The following is an 18,008-nucleotide window of genomic DNA, read 5'->3' as shown; positions in this document are numbered from 1 at the left end:
GTCCAGAAGGGAAAACAGGAACATGTAGCAAGGCTTTCAGAATATGGCATCTTGAAAGAATGTCACTCTCCTTGGAATACTCCATTTTTTCCAGTCCCTAAACCAGAGAATACAGGCCAGTACAGGACCTTATGGCAGTCAACCAAGCCACAGAGACAATTCATCCAGTAGTGGCCAAACCCTATGTGATCCTGAGCCTGCACCTTTCCCCAAAAAGTCAGCCTTTGTTTGCTTTCTCCTGGGAAGATCCTGACACGGGTGTCAAGCGTCAGTACACATGGACATGCCTAGGTCAAGGATTCAAGAACTCCCCTACACTCTTTGGAGAAGCCCTAGCCCAAGATCTCAAGGCCCTTCCATCTTGGGAAGGCACTGTGGTGTTGCAATACGTGGATGATATCCTCGTAGCCTCCCACACAGGGGAAGAATGTCTCCAAGCAACCCAAGTGTCTCCGCAGATACCCTGTGAAGCTGGTTACAAGGTGTCCCGAAAGAAGGCCCAGATCTGCAGACAATAGGTTACCTACTTGGGCTACATCATCTCCCATGGAACAAGAAGATTGGGTCCAGAAAGAACAGAAGCAGTATGTGGGATACCCCCTCCTAGGAACAGGAAAAAACTAAGAGGTTCCTTAAGAATGGCAAGCTTTTGCAAAGTGTGGATCGTCAACTTTTCCGATCTAGCAAAGCCTCTCTACCTTGCCACACAAGGGAAGGAAGCTGACCCCTTCCAGTGGGAAAAGGAACAGCAAGAAGCCTTTAACCAGGTGAGGAAGGCCCTCATGGAATCTCCAGCCTTGGGTTTGCCAGACCTAACAAAACCCTTTCAGTTGTATGTGTAAGAGAGCGATGGAACAGCAGCTGGAGTCCTAACCCAAGAGATTGGTACATGGAAGAGACCAGTAGCCTATCTGTCAAAGCAGTTGGACAAACCATCAAAGGAATGGCCCCCATGTTTGAGAGCAGTGGTAGCCACAGCTATGATTTTGGAAGAAGCTCAGAAATTAGCTCTCAGGCACCACATCATCACCTATGGACCCCACTGTATTGTTCCTGTCTTGAACGCTAAAGGCCATCAATGGATGAGCAATGCCAGGTTGGAAAGATACCAAACCCTTTTGTGTAAAAACCCTGAGGTAGAAATTGGCACCGCAACCACCTTGAACCCAGCCACTCTATTGCCAGCATCCACAGATCCCATCGAGCATGATTGCTTACAGGTGATGGAAGAGGTCTATGCATCCAGACCAGACCTGAGGGATAAACTCCTCCGAAATGCTGACCTCATCCTCTTCACAGAAGGCAGTTCTACTGTAGAAGAAGGAGTGAAAAGAGCTGGATATGCAGTGGTAACAGAACATGAAATAGTGGACTCACGTCCTTTGCCTGTGAGAACATCAGCCCAAAAGGCAGAACTGGTAGCCCTGATCAAAGCCTTGGAGCTCAACAAGGATCAGTCTGTTACGATCTATACAGACTTAAAATTTGCATTCCTCACGTTACATGTGCATGGAGTACTGCACAAGGAGAGAGGATTATTAGATGCCCAAGGAAAAGAGATCAAGCATATCCCAGAGATCATCAGGCTACTAGAAGTGTTGAACTTACCCAGAGAGGTAGCAGTTGTCCACTGCAGAGCTCACCAAAGGGGGGACTCCATGGTACACAAAGGCAACTGAAGGGCAGATCAGGAAGCGAAGAAAGCAGCCCGAATCCCTCTAGTTAGACCCCTTATCCCAGCTCTGGATATGGCAAATTGAAAGCTCAGCTATACAGTAGAAGATGAAAAATTTGCAGAAACAATAGGAGCTAAGCTACAAGGTAACTGGTACACCTTGCATGATGAGAGGCTCCTGATTCCCCAACAGATGGCACAGTCTCTATTGGAGAGAATACATGAAAGAACTCACATGAGAGGAGCAGCATTAGAAACCCTAGACAGAAGACATTTGTATGTCAAGAACTTGACTCCTCTAGTCAAAGAAATATCAGAGAAATGTGTAACCTGTGTAAAAACAAACCCCAGATATGTAGGAACAAGAACTCCTGGGAAATTGAAAGTAGGCTTCCACCCAATGGACGTCCTGCAAGTAGACTTCACTGAACTACCCTGAGTCCAAGGTTACAAGTACATGCTTGTGTATGTGGACACCTTAACAGGATGGCCCGAAGCCTGCCCTACTAAGACTGAAAAAGCCACAGAGGTTGTGAAGATGCTCCTGAAAGAAATCATACCATGCTATAGCCTCCCGAGTGAAACCAACTCAGATATTGAACCTGCATTTGTGAACAAAATAGTGGAAGCAGTGGCTAAAACACTGGGACTGCAGTGGAAATTACATGCAGCTTTCCATCCACAGAGTTCTGGAAAAAGTGGAAAGGAAAGATCAAACTCTGAAAGCCAGTCTTACTAAGATGGAGCAGGAAACCAGGTTATCCTGGATCACATTGTCGCCTATAGCCCTTTTCAAAGTATGTAACTCCCCCACACATAGTACTAAACTGACTCCTTTGAAATGCTGTATGGGAGACCACCTCCCATATGGAAAGCGATGGGTAAGAACACAATCCTTGGGAAAAGTCAAACAGAGATAGCATAGGGTACCATAGAAATAGGGAAACTCCTTAATGCCATCCACGGACACATAGAGAGAATAGACCCTATTCCCCTTGAAGAGCCTGTGCACAGCTTCCAGCCAAAAGATCAAGTTCGAGTCAAAGATTGGAGAGAAGAAGTCCTGAAACCTCAATGAACTGGACTCCACACTGTCTTGTTAACTTCTCTAACTGCACTGAAATGCTCAGGTATTTGCCCTGAGTACACCATACGCGAGCAAAACCAGCTGCAGCTGTAAGCACCTAAACTGTCTGTCGAGACAAAGACAACCCCCTCTGTCTGATGCTGAAAAGACATTAAAGACTCTGGCACACTTACAGCTGCTGACCAGCCCTGAACTGTCGCCTAGAAAAGACAATTTGTTCCACTTGATCTTGAAAGAGAGACTCAGAAGCAGAGATCATCAGTACCCTGCTCTGACCTCACCGGAAGCAGGTCAGTCTATGCACGGTAGAAGCTTGAGGATCGTCTGGAGACAACACCCTATGCTTCAGTCACACTCGGAAGCTGACTGATCTACACACGGGCAACATATGACATCCTTCGAGAGACTTTATCAACGACATTGGTCGCCCTACCTTTGCTTTCAGAACTTCGCGATTCCTTTATAGGCAAGAAGAAGCCAGGTTTTGTAAACACCAATAATTGTATAAAGTTTGTTTAGTATTCTTTTGTACTTTCTGTACCACAAATTGATGAGATATAAAAGGTTATAATGACTCTTGAACACCAACAATTGTATAAGAAAGTTGCAGCCCCACTATTTGATATATAGATAAAGCATTGTTCCTTTGAACTTCGTTGAAAAGACTACATTTGCCCTTTTGTCAAAGTGTATGCATATATCAAGGGAGTTATTTGGTTTGTGAACAATTAGGAAACAAAATGGGTAAAGAAAATACTCATAGCTGCACAAGGTACAAAAGTCAAAGTTTACACAGTCTGTTCCCCTTGTCTCAAAAAGAGAAGACAAGGAGCTTTAATTTCAGCTGACATTAGTCCTCTTGTCATAATAAGAGAAATTCTTGAAAAGGAGGACACTCTTAATCCACTCCTTAGTGTGCAGCAGGTGTAAAAATGAGTGATGAAGCAAATAGTGATAAGAACAAGGTAATGAAGTTTTTACCTAGGAAGCTGAACATTCTTAATTGGCTATTATATTGAATGTTGTACAACCAAGCAGAAGTAAAAGAAGCAATGACACTTAGAATTAAGTAACATCATAACTCCCAAACATAAGATAGTTGAAACAAGTCTTTGTTATAATGTTTTGCTTTATAGTTATAAGTATAATATATTGTTGAAGTAGTCAATGCATGCCTAATTGTATTCAAGTTTATGCTCACGCTCAAACTGTAGTTTCACAGTGAATGTATGAACTGTTTAGATAAGATAGACATGTAAGTCAGACTAGATTTCTCAGAATCTTCGAATTCAATCTGAAAGGGGGGAATGATGCAGGCTAACAGAAGCCAGCCATTCATGTTACAACAGATCATTTAAACAGAGCAAGGGCTTAAATGTTCAATTAAAGTAATAGTTTAAAACTCCATGTTCATATGCTTGGCAGCTACAGGGAGAATAAAATGGATTTCATTTTGTCTCACTGTCTGCTTCAAGCAGATCTGCAAATTGTAAGCTGGCTGTTATTTGAAGGAATGTGATAGCCTGCTTGAGAGATGTTTCCTCTGAAGGAATTAGGGAGAAAATACATTCCCTCCTGCTCTTTAAAAAGACAAAATTGCAGAAGAGCACCCAAGTCATTTATAAGTGAATTAGTTTAATTAACCAAATTATTAGAAATAGGGAAAATGTTTGTGGCTAGATATTCACAAACAAACAAAGGCAAAGAAAATTACAGAGACGCATTCTTTGTAACTCCAAAACTTCAAGTGGGCAACTTTTACTATGATTAAAGGCAAGCAATAAATCAGGAAGGACAAGCCTGCTGGAGAAGTCCCTTTGAAGACACCCTCTGCTGATAAGAGATTTATGGATTAACACACTCTCCCTCCTGCTGGCCCCAGTCTGCATATAAAGAAGTCCTCTTGATTCTTTACGAACCTATAGCAAAAAAAGGCTTATAAATAATATACATTTTGGTTTCTTCTAGAGTCAAGATACACCAAAGCTCCATGTTAGATTAGTTAGGCTTATATGAATTAAGAAATAAGGTAAAATCATACGAACTCTACTTCACCCCTCTAAACAGAAGGCTGAAGGCAAAAGTCATAAATTTGAGACCTAGTTGCCACAACATTAGATAAGAGAAGGCTAGAATTAGTATCCGTCAAGCCTAATTAATGGGACTATGCTGTAGCTTCAAAGAAGTTAGGAATGCACACCAAACCTGCATTTAAGCAAAAGGAAACACACAAAAGAAGGATTTTTTTGAACAAGGAATATGCTGAATTTTAAAGGAAGTTTTCTTTAGAGTCCCAAAATGTGCAAAGGTTTCATGTCTTATGTATGCAACACCATGGTGTGTGACTGCTACTGACAGGCTAATGATGCCTGATGAGAAGAGTCTTTAAAGGTGAGAATTAACACAAGACTGCTGTCATGCCAATTAGTAGAATGATGGATTAAGGTAGGCAAAACAGAAGCAGGATCTTCTAAAAGGACACTTTAAATTCCTGAATGAAGAACAATTTAGATTTAAACAGGCTTTCCAAAATAAAGACTGAGAAGAGTTATTACACCAGGGCATCACAGAAATGTCAAAGGAATACTAAGTTAGCATGCAAGTCAGATATTTTTAATGCTTAATAGTTATTGCTTAGAACTATAATCAAAATATATAAAGGCACAGTAAAGAGTTTAGCTGTTTGAAAGTGAGATTACAGAAATACACAGAAATAATTATTAAAAGATGCTTAAGCCTTGTAGTTCAGAATTGCAGGTCTAAGCAAAAGCAATTAAATTAGACCATTAAGGCTGCTTCCAGCCATAAATTAAGAGAATCTAACAGACACTCTACAGTCACTCCTCACAAGACAAAAACTCTGTATATCTCTGTAAGACTTCAAAGTGACAGACTTAGATATTTTAATTGGAACTTCTAAGATAGGCAATAAGGGAGTAAACAGAAAACTTATATCTCTTTCTGTTGGCGCCAGGAGCAAGAGCATTATAATGAGAGAATAGTTAATCTTGGTTGACAGGACAGATATGAAGCTTGGTAAGAGACAAATCTTAGTTGACAAGAACCGATTAGCAAGGGCATCTGGAAAGCATCATCAGAGGCCCAGGTTGACAAAACATTCCAGAGACTCTGCCTGCATTCTGAAAATTAACAGAGAAAGCAGGGATTTTACAGAGAAAGAAATCATCTAAAAACCCTTGTTTTTAAGCAGAATTTGGATTGTTTAGTATCAAATTAAGGTTATATATATACTGAGGATCATAAAGAACTAAAGATTTAATTTATAGGAGGCTTATATTAATTAATAAGAGAGGAATATAAAATCAGCTTTGAATAAATGGGTAAAGAGTGCCATCTATTGATGATTGGAAAACCATGCTGTAACCTGAGACAAACCAATCAGATGTCTAAAGCCTGTGGCCAATCATAGGAAAAGCCCCATTTCTGACATCACCCACCCCTTAGCCAATGGCAGAGAGATTTTTCAGACAAAGGAACCAGAACTATTTAAGCAAGAGACACCCATTGAAACATTGCTATTCTCTGGAGGCACTGAGAGTTAACACAGCTCTCTGTGCTCCCCATTTTGAACAGAAGTACTTGAGAGGCCGTTTCTGGCAATGAATAAAGCTTGCAGATTATCGCCATTCTTGCTTACCGAGTCCATTTTGAGTTTGTTTCCAACTTTAAGTTTGCTGCGAACTTTGCATTTCACCTCGCAACACTGCTCTGATACTCTCAGGCTCAGCATGGTGAAGCAGTTGGGTAGGTGGCAGGCTGGGAGAGATAGTGGTGTGGGGGGCAGGGCACCCCCACCAATTCATCACTTCCCTCAACCCACTGCTTGAAGTAGCCAGTTCCACAGCTTCATTGGTGGGCCAACGCTGGCCCTCTTTCACATTTTGGTACACGTTTCTGTCCCAAAACACTTTAGAGATAATAGCTTAATATTAGAAGAGTAAGCAAGTGAGTGGAATTTCGCTTTTAAAGCATCAAAGATCACAGTTGTAGTCATACCACTGTTAGGATCAACCAAAGCAAAATCTTAAGCAAGTTTGGAGTTTCCCAGAACTTTCCCCAGATTTTAAAAGTCAACGAGGCAGGAGGAGAAGTAGGGCACAGAGTAACAACCCTGAAAGCCTCCAATTTATTACAGACTTAAAGTGGAAAACAGTAAAGTTAAATAGACTTGGGTTGATTAGCCTAACTTGATGCTAGACATGGATTTTTATTTTAAAAAAAGTTTCTCATAGTAATTTATGACACAGCAAAGCATTTTCTGATATAGCATTTCATTTAGGCAGGATCCTAAGTGCAGGATCCCTCCTCCAGCCCCTTTTTCCTAGTGCGCAAGTCAAAATTGTAGGAGGTTGGAGAGAGAGAAGATAAAAAAAACAGACAGAGAAAAGGTGCAAGGGGCTTGGTTACATACTTAATCCTGCCTGTTGAGCATCATATCCTCTCTGGCCAATCACATCTGCCTCTGCAGAGAAATGAAAAGCAATTTCATATATTAGTTCTTGGAAATAACAGTAAAAACCCTTCAGAGGCACCATTTCACACACTGTTAGAATTAAGTGTTTATTGGTTTTAAGTTACACAATTTAAAATTAGTTCAGTGGTTATCTTTTTTTAAAAAAAATCTCACGTTATCTCATATTGCCTCCCCCCTCAATTGAATCAGAGAATTATAACCTCTCTCATTGCCCTTTCCTCCAACACAAATTACCTTTGTGTTGCCTTAACAGGCAAAACAGCTGTCTTTGGAATTGTGCCTCTAATTGGCAAAACTCCACTTGTGTGTTACTGCTTTTAAGTGCTTAGAATTGAGCACATTATAAAGCAGCTTTGATGTCCAATACTGGCTACCTTGCACAAATGCTGGAATCTACAAGTACAGAATAAGTAAACACTAGAATCCTCCTAGCAGTGTACCACTTTGGTACGTAGATGGGAGTATCATCTGAAAGAATGACTCATCTCCAGGCTAAAACTGTCTTGCCCACAAAAAGCTAACCCATTTGGGAGAAGGTTTCTAGCTTATATTTCTCCAAAGGATTTCTAGTTTTCGATGGAGAGTTGTTGTTTTTTTTAGTGTAAAAGGAACACACCAACATGCAATATCCAGCATAGATTCTAAAATATTCAGTCTCAGAAGAATATTACTGTACAATTGCTGAAAAGATAGATTGGTTCAGCTCTAACTCTCCCCATAATCACAGCTCATCTCATCACAGCTCAGTAGCAGAGGGCATATTTTGCATGTCTGGGCATCAGGTACAATTCCTATCATTTCTAATTATGGAATCCAAGTTAATACAGCTGGGAAAGATTTCCTTCAGAGACTCCAACTGAGCATTTCCTGTCAGCCAATGGTCAACAGTACTGAGCTAAACGGGTTATTGGTCTGACAAGTGCAAGGTAGCATCCCATAATGTTTAGATCAAATCCTAGGTCAATGCTTAGGTCCTGGGTCAAATCAAAAGCACATCTACCATAATAGTTTAAGCTAAGCGTTTCCTAATAGTGGCCAGATGGACACAACAGAGAAGTTCAGAAGCAAAGCTACAATAAGCACCATCATTTATTTGTTCTAAATGTCTGGTAATCTGAGGTACACTCTGTCCACACCAAACAAAGAGCCTGCACTTTTGGCTGTGATAGCTTCTGAACACTATTAAAAAATTTTAAAGACCTTTTGCCTTAGTAGAGACTCCACAGGATTCTGCAATAGTGCCAAGAAGTTATACTGAAGGGATTTTACTGGAGATGCCATATTTCTTCGACTCCCAATTTCTTCTACTTACTTGTGATACCTTCACATGATTTCATACATTCTTTCTCCTCCTCAAAATTATTCTTGTTGCCATGACAACCTCCATAAGTGAACCGATCACATCGCTCAGTGAACGGGTCATAGAACCAGCGAGGTATGCTTTCTTTACAGTCTCCAGTGTCTGGTGTATCCAGACAGTGGCCTGCCAAAGGAGAAAAGGGATGCCAATTAAGCCTACTCACAGATTGCCAAAGGCCTGCACTCTCCCTTCCCCACAACTTATCAGTAGTGGAGGATCCCTCCTAATCAGGAAAATCTTTCACGGCTAAGCAGCATTAATGGGGAGGGGGTCAATTTTCTCATGAATGTGGAAACTTAGAGAGTGCCTGACATGGCCTTCCCTTCTACAATCTACACAGTATAGCACTCAACCAAGATTTATTTTCAGGAAACTTTGTATATGGCTTATTTCTTAGCAAAACACCACAACTGCAACCCAATTCCAGTTTTGCTAGAATTCAGCCACCTTCTTCAGTTCCAGTAACATTTGTAGAGATGCAAAGGCAGTTAAACTGAAATAGTCCTAAGCATTAGTAACTCTGTCCCAAGATACAGCCTACTTCACATGCTTTCATGATCTACCTACTTTGGCTGAATGTAGCATTGATCTTCTGCAGTTTATTGAATCCTTTAATATCTGCAAGAGACAACAAAGGGGAGAAACTGTTCAAAGAATTGTTTTCATTTCACAGTTCACTGTGAGAGTGGGAAAATCTCCATCTGACAAACAAGTAGTTGTTTAGATCAGTGTTTTTCAAACTGAGGGTCACTAGGTGGGTCACAAGCCAATTTCAGGTGGGTCCCATTCATTTCAACATTTGATTTTTATATATTGATGCTATCATGGTATGCAACTGCATTTGAGGAAATGACATCTGTATTTTTAACAAGCTGCTATGTCTATGCTTTAAACAATGATAGTTAATGGGGCTTACTTCCAGGTAAGGGTGGATAGGACTGTAGTCTTTGGGGAATTAAAAAAAAATAGATCAGCAACTGCTTGGGAGGGTTATGGGGGGGTTCATTATTTTAAATAATTTTATTAACATACTTATTGTGAACTTTTTAATTTACTTAATTGATTTGATTTTGTTGTAAGGGGAATATAAAAAAATTTTCCTGCTTGATGATGTCACTTCTAGCCATGACATCACTCCCAAGTTAAATTTCGGGTGGGTCCCAACAGATTGTCATTCTAAAAAGTGTTAAAAAGTCTGAGAACCACTGGTTTAGGTCATTTGTTTCTGTGTTAGTTCCGCCTTTACCTCACTCACTCCCCCACCTGTTCCATTTTAGCTACATATTAGACAGCTGTAGTTGGGGCCAAAAGGAAAACGCTTATAATTTTGCACCCAAGCAAATCCAAATTCTGTACAAAGAAAAGAGATGGACATAAATTACGCAAAATCTACGTGTTTCTTATTTTTCAAGATGTATTCTGCAAATTACACTGTTTCACATAATTTTTTTTTATTTGCTAATCACGGGAAAGAGCTAAACAACGCACTGAAGCTCTACTACTAGAAATCTTGCTGGCCACATCCTTGGTTTCTAAAATTTCATCAGGCATCACCCGCACACATGCAGGCAGACTTTCACAGTCATAAGGACTAGAAGTCACTGGTGCTCTGGGAGGGTCAAGGGGGGGGGGGCAAATGCCTTAGGGTGCCATGACAGCAGCGCTGCCATCCACAGTCTCCTGCATCTCCCTCCAGAGGTGTTATGATGGCCAGAGAGGCCGCATGCAGCCTCCCTGACTCTCAGAAGGCCTCGCAAGGGCTCTGGAGGGCCTTAAAACATCTCTTCTGGTTTCTTGGGGAAACCGGAAATGATGCCAAGACCTTCCGGAGGGCTCAGAAGTTCTCAAGACGCAACCAGGAGGTGCAGCATTTTACAAAAGGGGGGTTGGCATCTTATGGTCCTGCCTTGGGCAGCAGAAGGGCCAAGACTGCCACTGCTTGAAGGCTAAATTCAAAATAAATGAATAAAAGCAGAGCTTTCCCAGGAAATGGAACTTGGCACCAATAGCACATTTTGTTCTCCTGTGGAATTGTATCATACCCACAGCAGCAGCTATAGCAAAGATTCTTCAATGTTAGATTGTAGAAAAATCTCATTAAAAAAACACTAAAGGTTCATAGAAACAGCCATACGCAAATATAAACTAGAACAGAAGGAAATTAGTAAAGAAAAATATTGAACTGTGTCAGTTCAAGGCCAGTGCATGCATTCGCACCTTCCTTGAAATGCCTCCAAACTCTATTCAAATAAGGCTCATGTACTGGTGTCCATGTACTGGAGAAATACTGGTGTCAGCCAAGCAGTGGCCTACAATGATTCCAGTAAAGAGAACAGCTAGAGACATATGGCTATTCCTGACTGCATCTATACTCATCCCTGTTTACAATGACATTCTTCACAGGAGATTCTGTATCCAGGATCAGATGGGAAGGATTGTATGGTGTGAAAGAAAGGGAGAACACTATATTTGGCATGCACATGCAAGCCAGTTTTCAGTGTCAAGTAGGCTTTGAAAGCTGTACAGGACAACTAAAAGAAAATTAAATATGGTTGGGAACAGTCCAGCAATAAGTGAGAAATAGTTATACAAAGCTAGCCCTAATTTTATGACTGGTGAAAATGGCCATTAGAAGAAAGATGCCCATTTGTTAGAGTGGCATTGATGGTCAGTCTGAAGGATGTGCAGGAAAAAGACTATGATCAGGTGTCCAAGCAGAATGCAAAAATAGCTTTCATAAGGATTTTCTTCCCATTTCAAAGGCTTCGATAGTATAAAACTTGATTTAAGAACGATTTGTGAGCTACTAACGAAGTACAGGCAGTTGATGCAATGAGATTGGCAAGTAGAACTCAAACATGGGAGAAGATCCTAGTGTTGCAATGCAAGGAACCAAGATATCAAAGCTCGAAAGATCAGGTCATTAGTCCATCTAGCCCACTCTCATCCATTCTAAGCAGTGGCACTTCAGAGTCTCAGGCAGAGGTTTCGCTTAGAACCTGTCAACTGAGATCGATTTTACTGATGATGCCAGACAGGGCTGGTCTAGCCATAAGGCTGACTGAAGCAACCACTTTGAGTGGGAAGTTGAGGAGAGATATAAATTGATAAAAAGGTGCCCAACTGCCTGCATCTGCCCACTGGCCCCCTCTGACCTACCACCCTTGAGTCATTTCAATTAGCTCTCTGATCCTATTCACGCTCACTGAGAGTGAATGGGAAGAGGATCAGGGAAGTGGCAGCCCCCCCAATGAGTGGAGCTGCAAAAAGCAGCAGAGTGAGCCCGTTTTGACGGCTCATTTTCACAAGCAATCAGAACAGGTCACTCAGTTCTGCATTCTTCTCTTTCTTGCCCACCAAGCGAGAAGGCCAGGAAGGCACAGTGGAGCTCTCTCACCTTCCACCCCAGCCTCCTTCCTTTTATCTGCAGCTTCGGTGTCAGCTCCGGCCAGCCCTGTTTGAAAGACATGCTCCCACCAGGCTCCTGTTTGTTTCAAACAGGGTCACAGCAGGAGGAAGAAGGATGAGGCGAAGCTGAACATAAGAGGAAGGGAGGCGTCACATCAGCCTCTTTGCCTCTCTCTCTCTCTCTCTTTGATCACCCAGCTTCTTTAAGCAGCTGGGCAGTGAGAAGGCGGCATCAACAGCAGTGGTAGGGTGTGAGTGTGCTAGACATTGGTGAGATTTTGTTTAAGTCTTTTACTAACTGGAGCAGCTGATTCATCCAATTCAAGCAGCAGATCTGGTTAGGCTGCTCCAGATGCCAGGGTTTGAACCTGGGATTTTCTGCACGCAAATCAAGTGCTTGGCCACTCATCTATGGCTTCTTGAGATAAAACTGGGCAAGAAATTTGTGGTACAAACACAAGACACTTTAAAAAAAAAAAAAAAGATATCCAAGTTTTAAGTTCATCCACTTACATATATCACAGAACTTCTCATCAGACCCATCTAAGCAATCCGAAGTTTCATCACATTCCAGGAAGCTATCAATACAGCAGCCATCTCCACATTTGAAATAGAATGGCAGACATTCTCCATTGCACACTGTATGAGAAATACAAATTAGTCCTTTTGGAATTTAGCAGAACGCATCTTCCTAGCATCCAAATGCTTCATGAGAGGATTTTCTTCTGATCAGTCTTCCTTAGGTAGAAGGCAACAGGACAAAATCCCAGGACAGTGGACTAACGACCGTTCTAAGGGAAGAAGGTAAGTGCTCCCTTGTGCCAGGAACACCACATCTTCCTGGCATCGAAATGCCTCATGAGAAGATTTTCTTCTGATCAGTCTTCCTTAGGTAGAAGGCAACAGGACAAAATCCCGGGACAGTGGACTAATGACCGTTCTAAGGGAAGAAGGCAAGTGCTCCCTTGTGCCAGGAACACCACATCTTCCTAGCATCCAAATGCTTCATGAGAGGATTTTCTTCAATCTTTCTTGGGTAGAACAGGACAAAATCCCAGGACAGTGGACTAGTGACTGTTCTAAGGGAAGAAGGCAAGCGCCTCCTGATGCTAGGAACATTACCTCTTTATAATGTTGCAAGAACAGGATAAGAGACTTACAACCCAATCCTATCCAGTTTTCCAGTGCTGGTGCTGCTGTACCCATGGGGTATGCACTGCTTCCTGTGTTGGGGGTGCAGTCACAGAGGCCTCCTTAAATTTTGGGAACATTTGTTCCTTTACCCAGGGCTGCATTGTGGTTGCACCAGTGCTGGAAAGTTGGATAGGATTGGGCTGTTATAGAGAGGTTTCCTATTCAGTCACACAAGAAAGGAAGGGAAAGGTAGGGTAGAATAACAAAAAGCAAGCAGAACTGAATACCTGGCACTTGCCGTTTTTCAACAGAACCTGAAAAAAGAGAAATGGGAAAAGTCAGGACTTTCTTGCCAACTACAGTAGTTGACAGTTTTTCAGTAATCATTGGGTTTAAATATCAGAATAGATCCAACCAATTTGCTATGTCAAGATTGTGTGTTTAAACACACACAGGAACATAAAACGTATCTATTTACAGATTTCAAAGAGCAAAGACAGTTGGTAGGGATGGCTGGGTTGTGGCTTTAGAATTTAGTTTATTTCTCATGTGTAAGCATCCTTGGGCATTTCTATTTAGAGAGGAAAGGTAGGATAAACATGTTTTAAAATAAATAAAAGAGACAGACATTTAGTGATATGAAGCTTGCCTACACATCTTCCTGGAATTTGTAAACAATTGCTAATAACCCACCATGGTGCCAGGTTTTTGATGTAGTGTAAGCTTAGTTACACATGAAGAGATTCGTGGAATGGATTGGATTTAAAACTTAAAACAGACTAGGCTGTGTTAATCCCACAGGATAGAAGTAAGGAAGAGAACACTTAATTTGTGTATTACAAGACCCAGCGTTTTGTGGTTACATCTTGAAAGGATTGTAGCAAGTTGGCTACAAAATTGGACTTAGCACCTTGTTCAGCTTTGCACTGAATGCACCCTTTGCATTTCATGATGAGCTATCACTAGGAAGGCAGAAAAAGCCACACACAATAGCAAGTTCTCATCAGAGTTTGTATGTTGCATAAAAATCTTCAAATTTGGGCTGACTTTATGATAAAAGATTTTTGAATCACACATTCCCTTAACAAATGGAAGACAGGAAAAAAAAGCAGCTCAAGAACTGCATTTCAAGGTCATGACACCTACATCACTTTGTAGACTGATCAAACCCCCTCAAAATCATAATCCCATCTACAAAGTCTCTTCATTTGAATCTCCAAAATCAAGCAATAGGGGATTGTCTGAAGCAACACACAAACCTTGGACATTCTTGCACGCAAGTTTACATTCCTCTTGTCGTAAATAATTGTTCTTGTTGGGATTGCAGCCGCCAAAGATGAAGAACTCACACTGCTCACTCACTGGATTGTAGTACCAGCGAGGGAAAGATCCCCGACACCGTCCCACTTTAGCAGGAGCCAAGCAGTGCTCTAGAACAAACAAGAAAAAGCTATGTGACCACATGCAATGTGGTAAACACAACACAGATTAGGAGCCCAATCCTAACCTTCCCCCCCCCCCCATACACACACCAATGCCAAAAAGGCTACTGCTGCATCCTGCAGGAGGGGAAGCTGTGGAAATATCCTCTGGGCAAGCAACCATGGCACAGGGAGGTATACCTGGACCTGCACAAGCAAAATAGCTGGTACAAGTCCAGATGGGCCCATACTATAGAATCAGGCTCAGAAAAGAGATTAGAATTCAGTGGATGTTGCTGCCACAAAACCCACACCCTTTCTGGACCCAATTTGGCCATCCCCTGCACCCGTCACCTTCCTGTTCTGGAAAAGCACAAGGAGGAGGAATTTGGAAAAGCTGTGCCTTAGGCATTGCCCATGTTTGGTTATAGCTATCTTTCACCATTTGATTTGTTTTTTTGCTACTGATTGTTATTGTTTGTGATTTAAAAAAATATAAGATTTATAAGTTTTGTGATTCAAAAAATAAAAACAGGTGTATATAATATAAGCTGCCCCAAGTCTGATGAGGATGGAGTATAACTTTCAAAATAAATGTTTGCTCTATCCTGTGAAGACTCTTAAACCAAGCACCATTCACCCTTCATTTTAAAACTGAGATACCCATGTGAGGGCATCTCAGTGGCCTATACAGAGTGGGAAGGAGAGGGAGGAGAGTATCAACAATCAATCCCACACCTCTATCCGGGGCACTGTTATACAGTCACCTCAAAGAGAGCCTCTAGGCATTTATCAGAGCCAGAACTGACAAATTGGCTTCACCCTGTAGATCGGGGGTGTCAAAGGTATGGCCCACGGGCTGAATCCAGTCCGCAGAGCCATTTGGGGCGGCCCCCGTGATCTGGGGGAGTTTTGGGGCTGCCCCACAACTGCTTGCTCCGACTATGACCAGAGCTCTGCTCTGGTCATGGCCGGAGGAAAATTCTGAGGGCTGGGAACGCCGCACGCAGCATCCCCAACCCTCAGAATGATGTTGGCGCCGTGTGCAGCGTCCCGGGCCCTGCAACTCCCTCTGGCCACGGCCAGAACTCTCCCAGGCTCCGGCCGCAGCCAGAGGGGGTCCAAGGGGAGGAGGCACCGTGGCGGCTTCCCCAGCCCTGCAACTCCCCCCCCCCCCGGTTGTGGCCAGAGCTCTCCTGGGCTCTGGCCACGGCCAGAGGGGGTTCGAGGGCAGGAGGCGCCGTGCACGGCATCACCTGCCCTGCAACTCCCTCTGACCACAACTGGAGCTCTCCCGAGCTCTGGCCGCGGCCAGAGGGGGTCTGAGGGTCGGAGGTGCCATGGAGTGGGGGGGAGGCAGGGGATGCTTTGTGGCAGAATGGGGTCTGGGGTGGGGGGAGGCAGGAAAGCGAGGGGGAAGCCTCAACTTTTTAAAGAAACAGGAAGTGATGTCACAAGTGACATCACTTCCTGTGATCAGGTCACTTGTAGTTGCCACATTTGGAATTCAGCCCTCAGCAGGTGCCATAAATCCAATGTGGCCCCCAGGATGAAATGAGTTTGACGCCCCTGCTGTAGATGGTAGCATTAGTTCTTGCCTGCGTATGGCTATCAAAGCATCAGACCCATGTGGCTTCCTTTTCAGTACCATTTAATGTTTAATAAGACACGATATGAAATGAGATGTCACTGCATTGTATGTTTCTCCACTCTTGCTCCAATTCACTGTATGATGTTTGCAAAGCAATAGCATCACATCACACATTTTACCTTTCTAAATTCTGCAAGGAATGTAAGAGTCTGAATTTTAACCTATAAAACTATTGAAAATGTGTGTTCAGACTACAGGCGTGTATCGCTTAACCACCTTCTGCTTAACAGACTGCATATACAATGGAGGTCAAAGCACAACAAAGAGGCTCTTAATGAGGCAGTCAGGACTCCCATAGCCTGCAGTAGAGTGTCTGTTCAACAACAAAGACACTCTTAAGGCAAAGAAGAGGCAATCTATTTCTAGCAGCCTGTGCGCAGCCAGATAGTTTCTGGCAAGGAGTGTCTGTTTACACAAAGGCACTAGATTGGGTTGAATGTTCACTTAACCTCATTGTTAAGTGATGCTCACCTTCTTGCCTTCACTGTAGTTGAAAAGGTGTATTTTGGAATGACTCACCTGCAGTCTGCTCAGCATTAAGTACAGTGACTGTGATGTTGGTCGAGTCCTGCTGTCCAGCAGCATCCGTCACAGTCAGTTGGAATATATAAATTCCTTCTTGCAGGTTGGTGAGCACTACATGATCCTCCTCTTTCTGAAAATGCAGAGTGGAAAGGAAAAGTGAAATGAAGACACAAACTACCAGAACTGCAGCATTCCCCCATCATATGAATCACTTCTCTTGAACAGAGTTACCGAAGAACTATGCCCAGAGTAATGTTTCAAGGCGAAGTTGGAGGTGTTTCTTCTGGCAAGTCATATGAATTCTGAAGAAAGAAGTTTCATTGGCAACATTTCTCAGTAGAGTTATATACATCCTTAGTTCTTTTATGCTATTCTGCTTGCTGCCAGTTCCAGCAAAAAGTGTCTTATCAAACCAGTTCTGACCACACTATGTCAGGAAAGTGCAGGTTAGATAGGAGAACACACCACTGGGAGTCACAGCCAAACAGAGTTCCTCACAGCACGTACTTGTGTTGCATACATACTATGCAATGCAAATTATAGAAGACAAGAGTCACATGTTTAGTTTGTATTATACAGTTACGTGTTAAAAGTTTTAGCATATGAAGCAACCCTGAAAGAGCTTTACAAAACTTACTGTTTTATACCACCCAGTGCTTACACTGCATCTAAAGCAGTACTTGAGTTTATTAGTTTTAAAAGCCATACATTTGTGCCAGGTTGCCCAAAGGCTCACACTGGCTTTGGAAAAGACACTCAGAGGCTGAAACACTAATTAGCACAATCAATGACCTGAACACTAGGATGGCACAACATCTGCCCAACATTCATTCTGTGTCATGAAATGGAGGTTGTAGCCCCTTCTGGAGCAAGTGGATGGCACTATACAACAATTTAGGATGGGAAAAAAACAAAATTGAACATAATAAGGTTGCCAGACTAGTCCCACAAGTTGGAATTTGCTCAGACATTGATGGCCATGTCAGCTCTGGCCTCACATGACCACAAGAGGAATTTGCCATCTTCTAGTCAGGTCAAAAGACCAACAATGGCATTTTGTTTTTCTGTCTACTGAGCCAATGATACAAGAAGTCTCATTTGATAGAGAGCTTGCTACCCAACAAGAGTTAAGAGAAACAATAATTCTCTAACAACCAATTTAGTAAAGGAATTTAGAAAATGCACTAACATGTCCATAGCTCAGTGTCCAACTGTGACACCAGGGCCAGCATCAAAAGTTATTCAGTGTGGG

At 42.4% G+C, this 18,008-nt stretch overlaps 1 protein-coding gene across 1 annotated transcript in view; it reads right to left on the bottom strand.

Annotated features, from left to right (window-relative positions):
- SPINT1 (serine peptidase inhibitor, Kunitz type 1) overlaps window positions 1-18,008 on the bottom strand; it is a 51,288-nt gene that overhangs the window by 6,228 nt on the left and 27,052 nt on the right. Inside the window, exons 5-11 of the mRNA XM_066636241.1 lie at window positions 16,751-16,886; window positions 14,419-14,589; window positions 13,447-13,473; window positions 12,539-12,664; window positions 9,185-9,235; window positions 8,570-8,740; window positions 7,195-7,245 (exon numbers count right to left, since the gene is read on the bottom strand). Coding sequence (XP_066492338.1) covers window positions 7,195-7,245; window positions 8,570-8,740; window positions 9,185-9,235; window positions 12,539-12,664; window positions 13,447-13,473; window positions 14,419-14,589; window positions 16,751-16,886 — 733 coding nt within the window. The remainder of the gene's footprint in view (window positions 1-7,194; window positions 7,246-8,569; window positions 8,741-9,184; window positions 9,236-12,538; window positions 12,665-13,446; window positions 13,474-14,418; window positions 14,590-16,750; window positions 16,887-18,008) is intronic.

This window comes from Tiliqua scincoides, chromosome 1 (genome assembly GCF_035046505.1).
Source record: "Tiliqua scincoides isolate rTilSci1 chromosome 1, rTilSci1.hap2, whole genome shotgun sequence".
In the NCBI taxonomy this organism is placed as follows: Eukaryota; Metazoa; Chordata; class Lepidosauria; order Squamata; family Scincidae; genus Tiliqua; species Tiliqua scincoides.
This window is presented reverse-complemented; position numbering and strand designations above follow the sequence as displayed.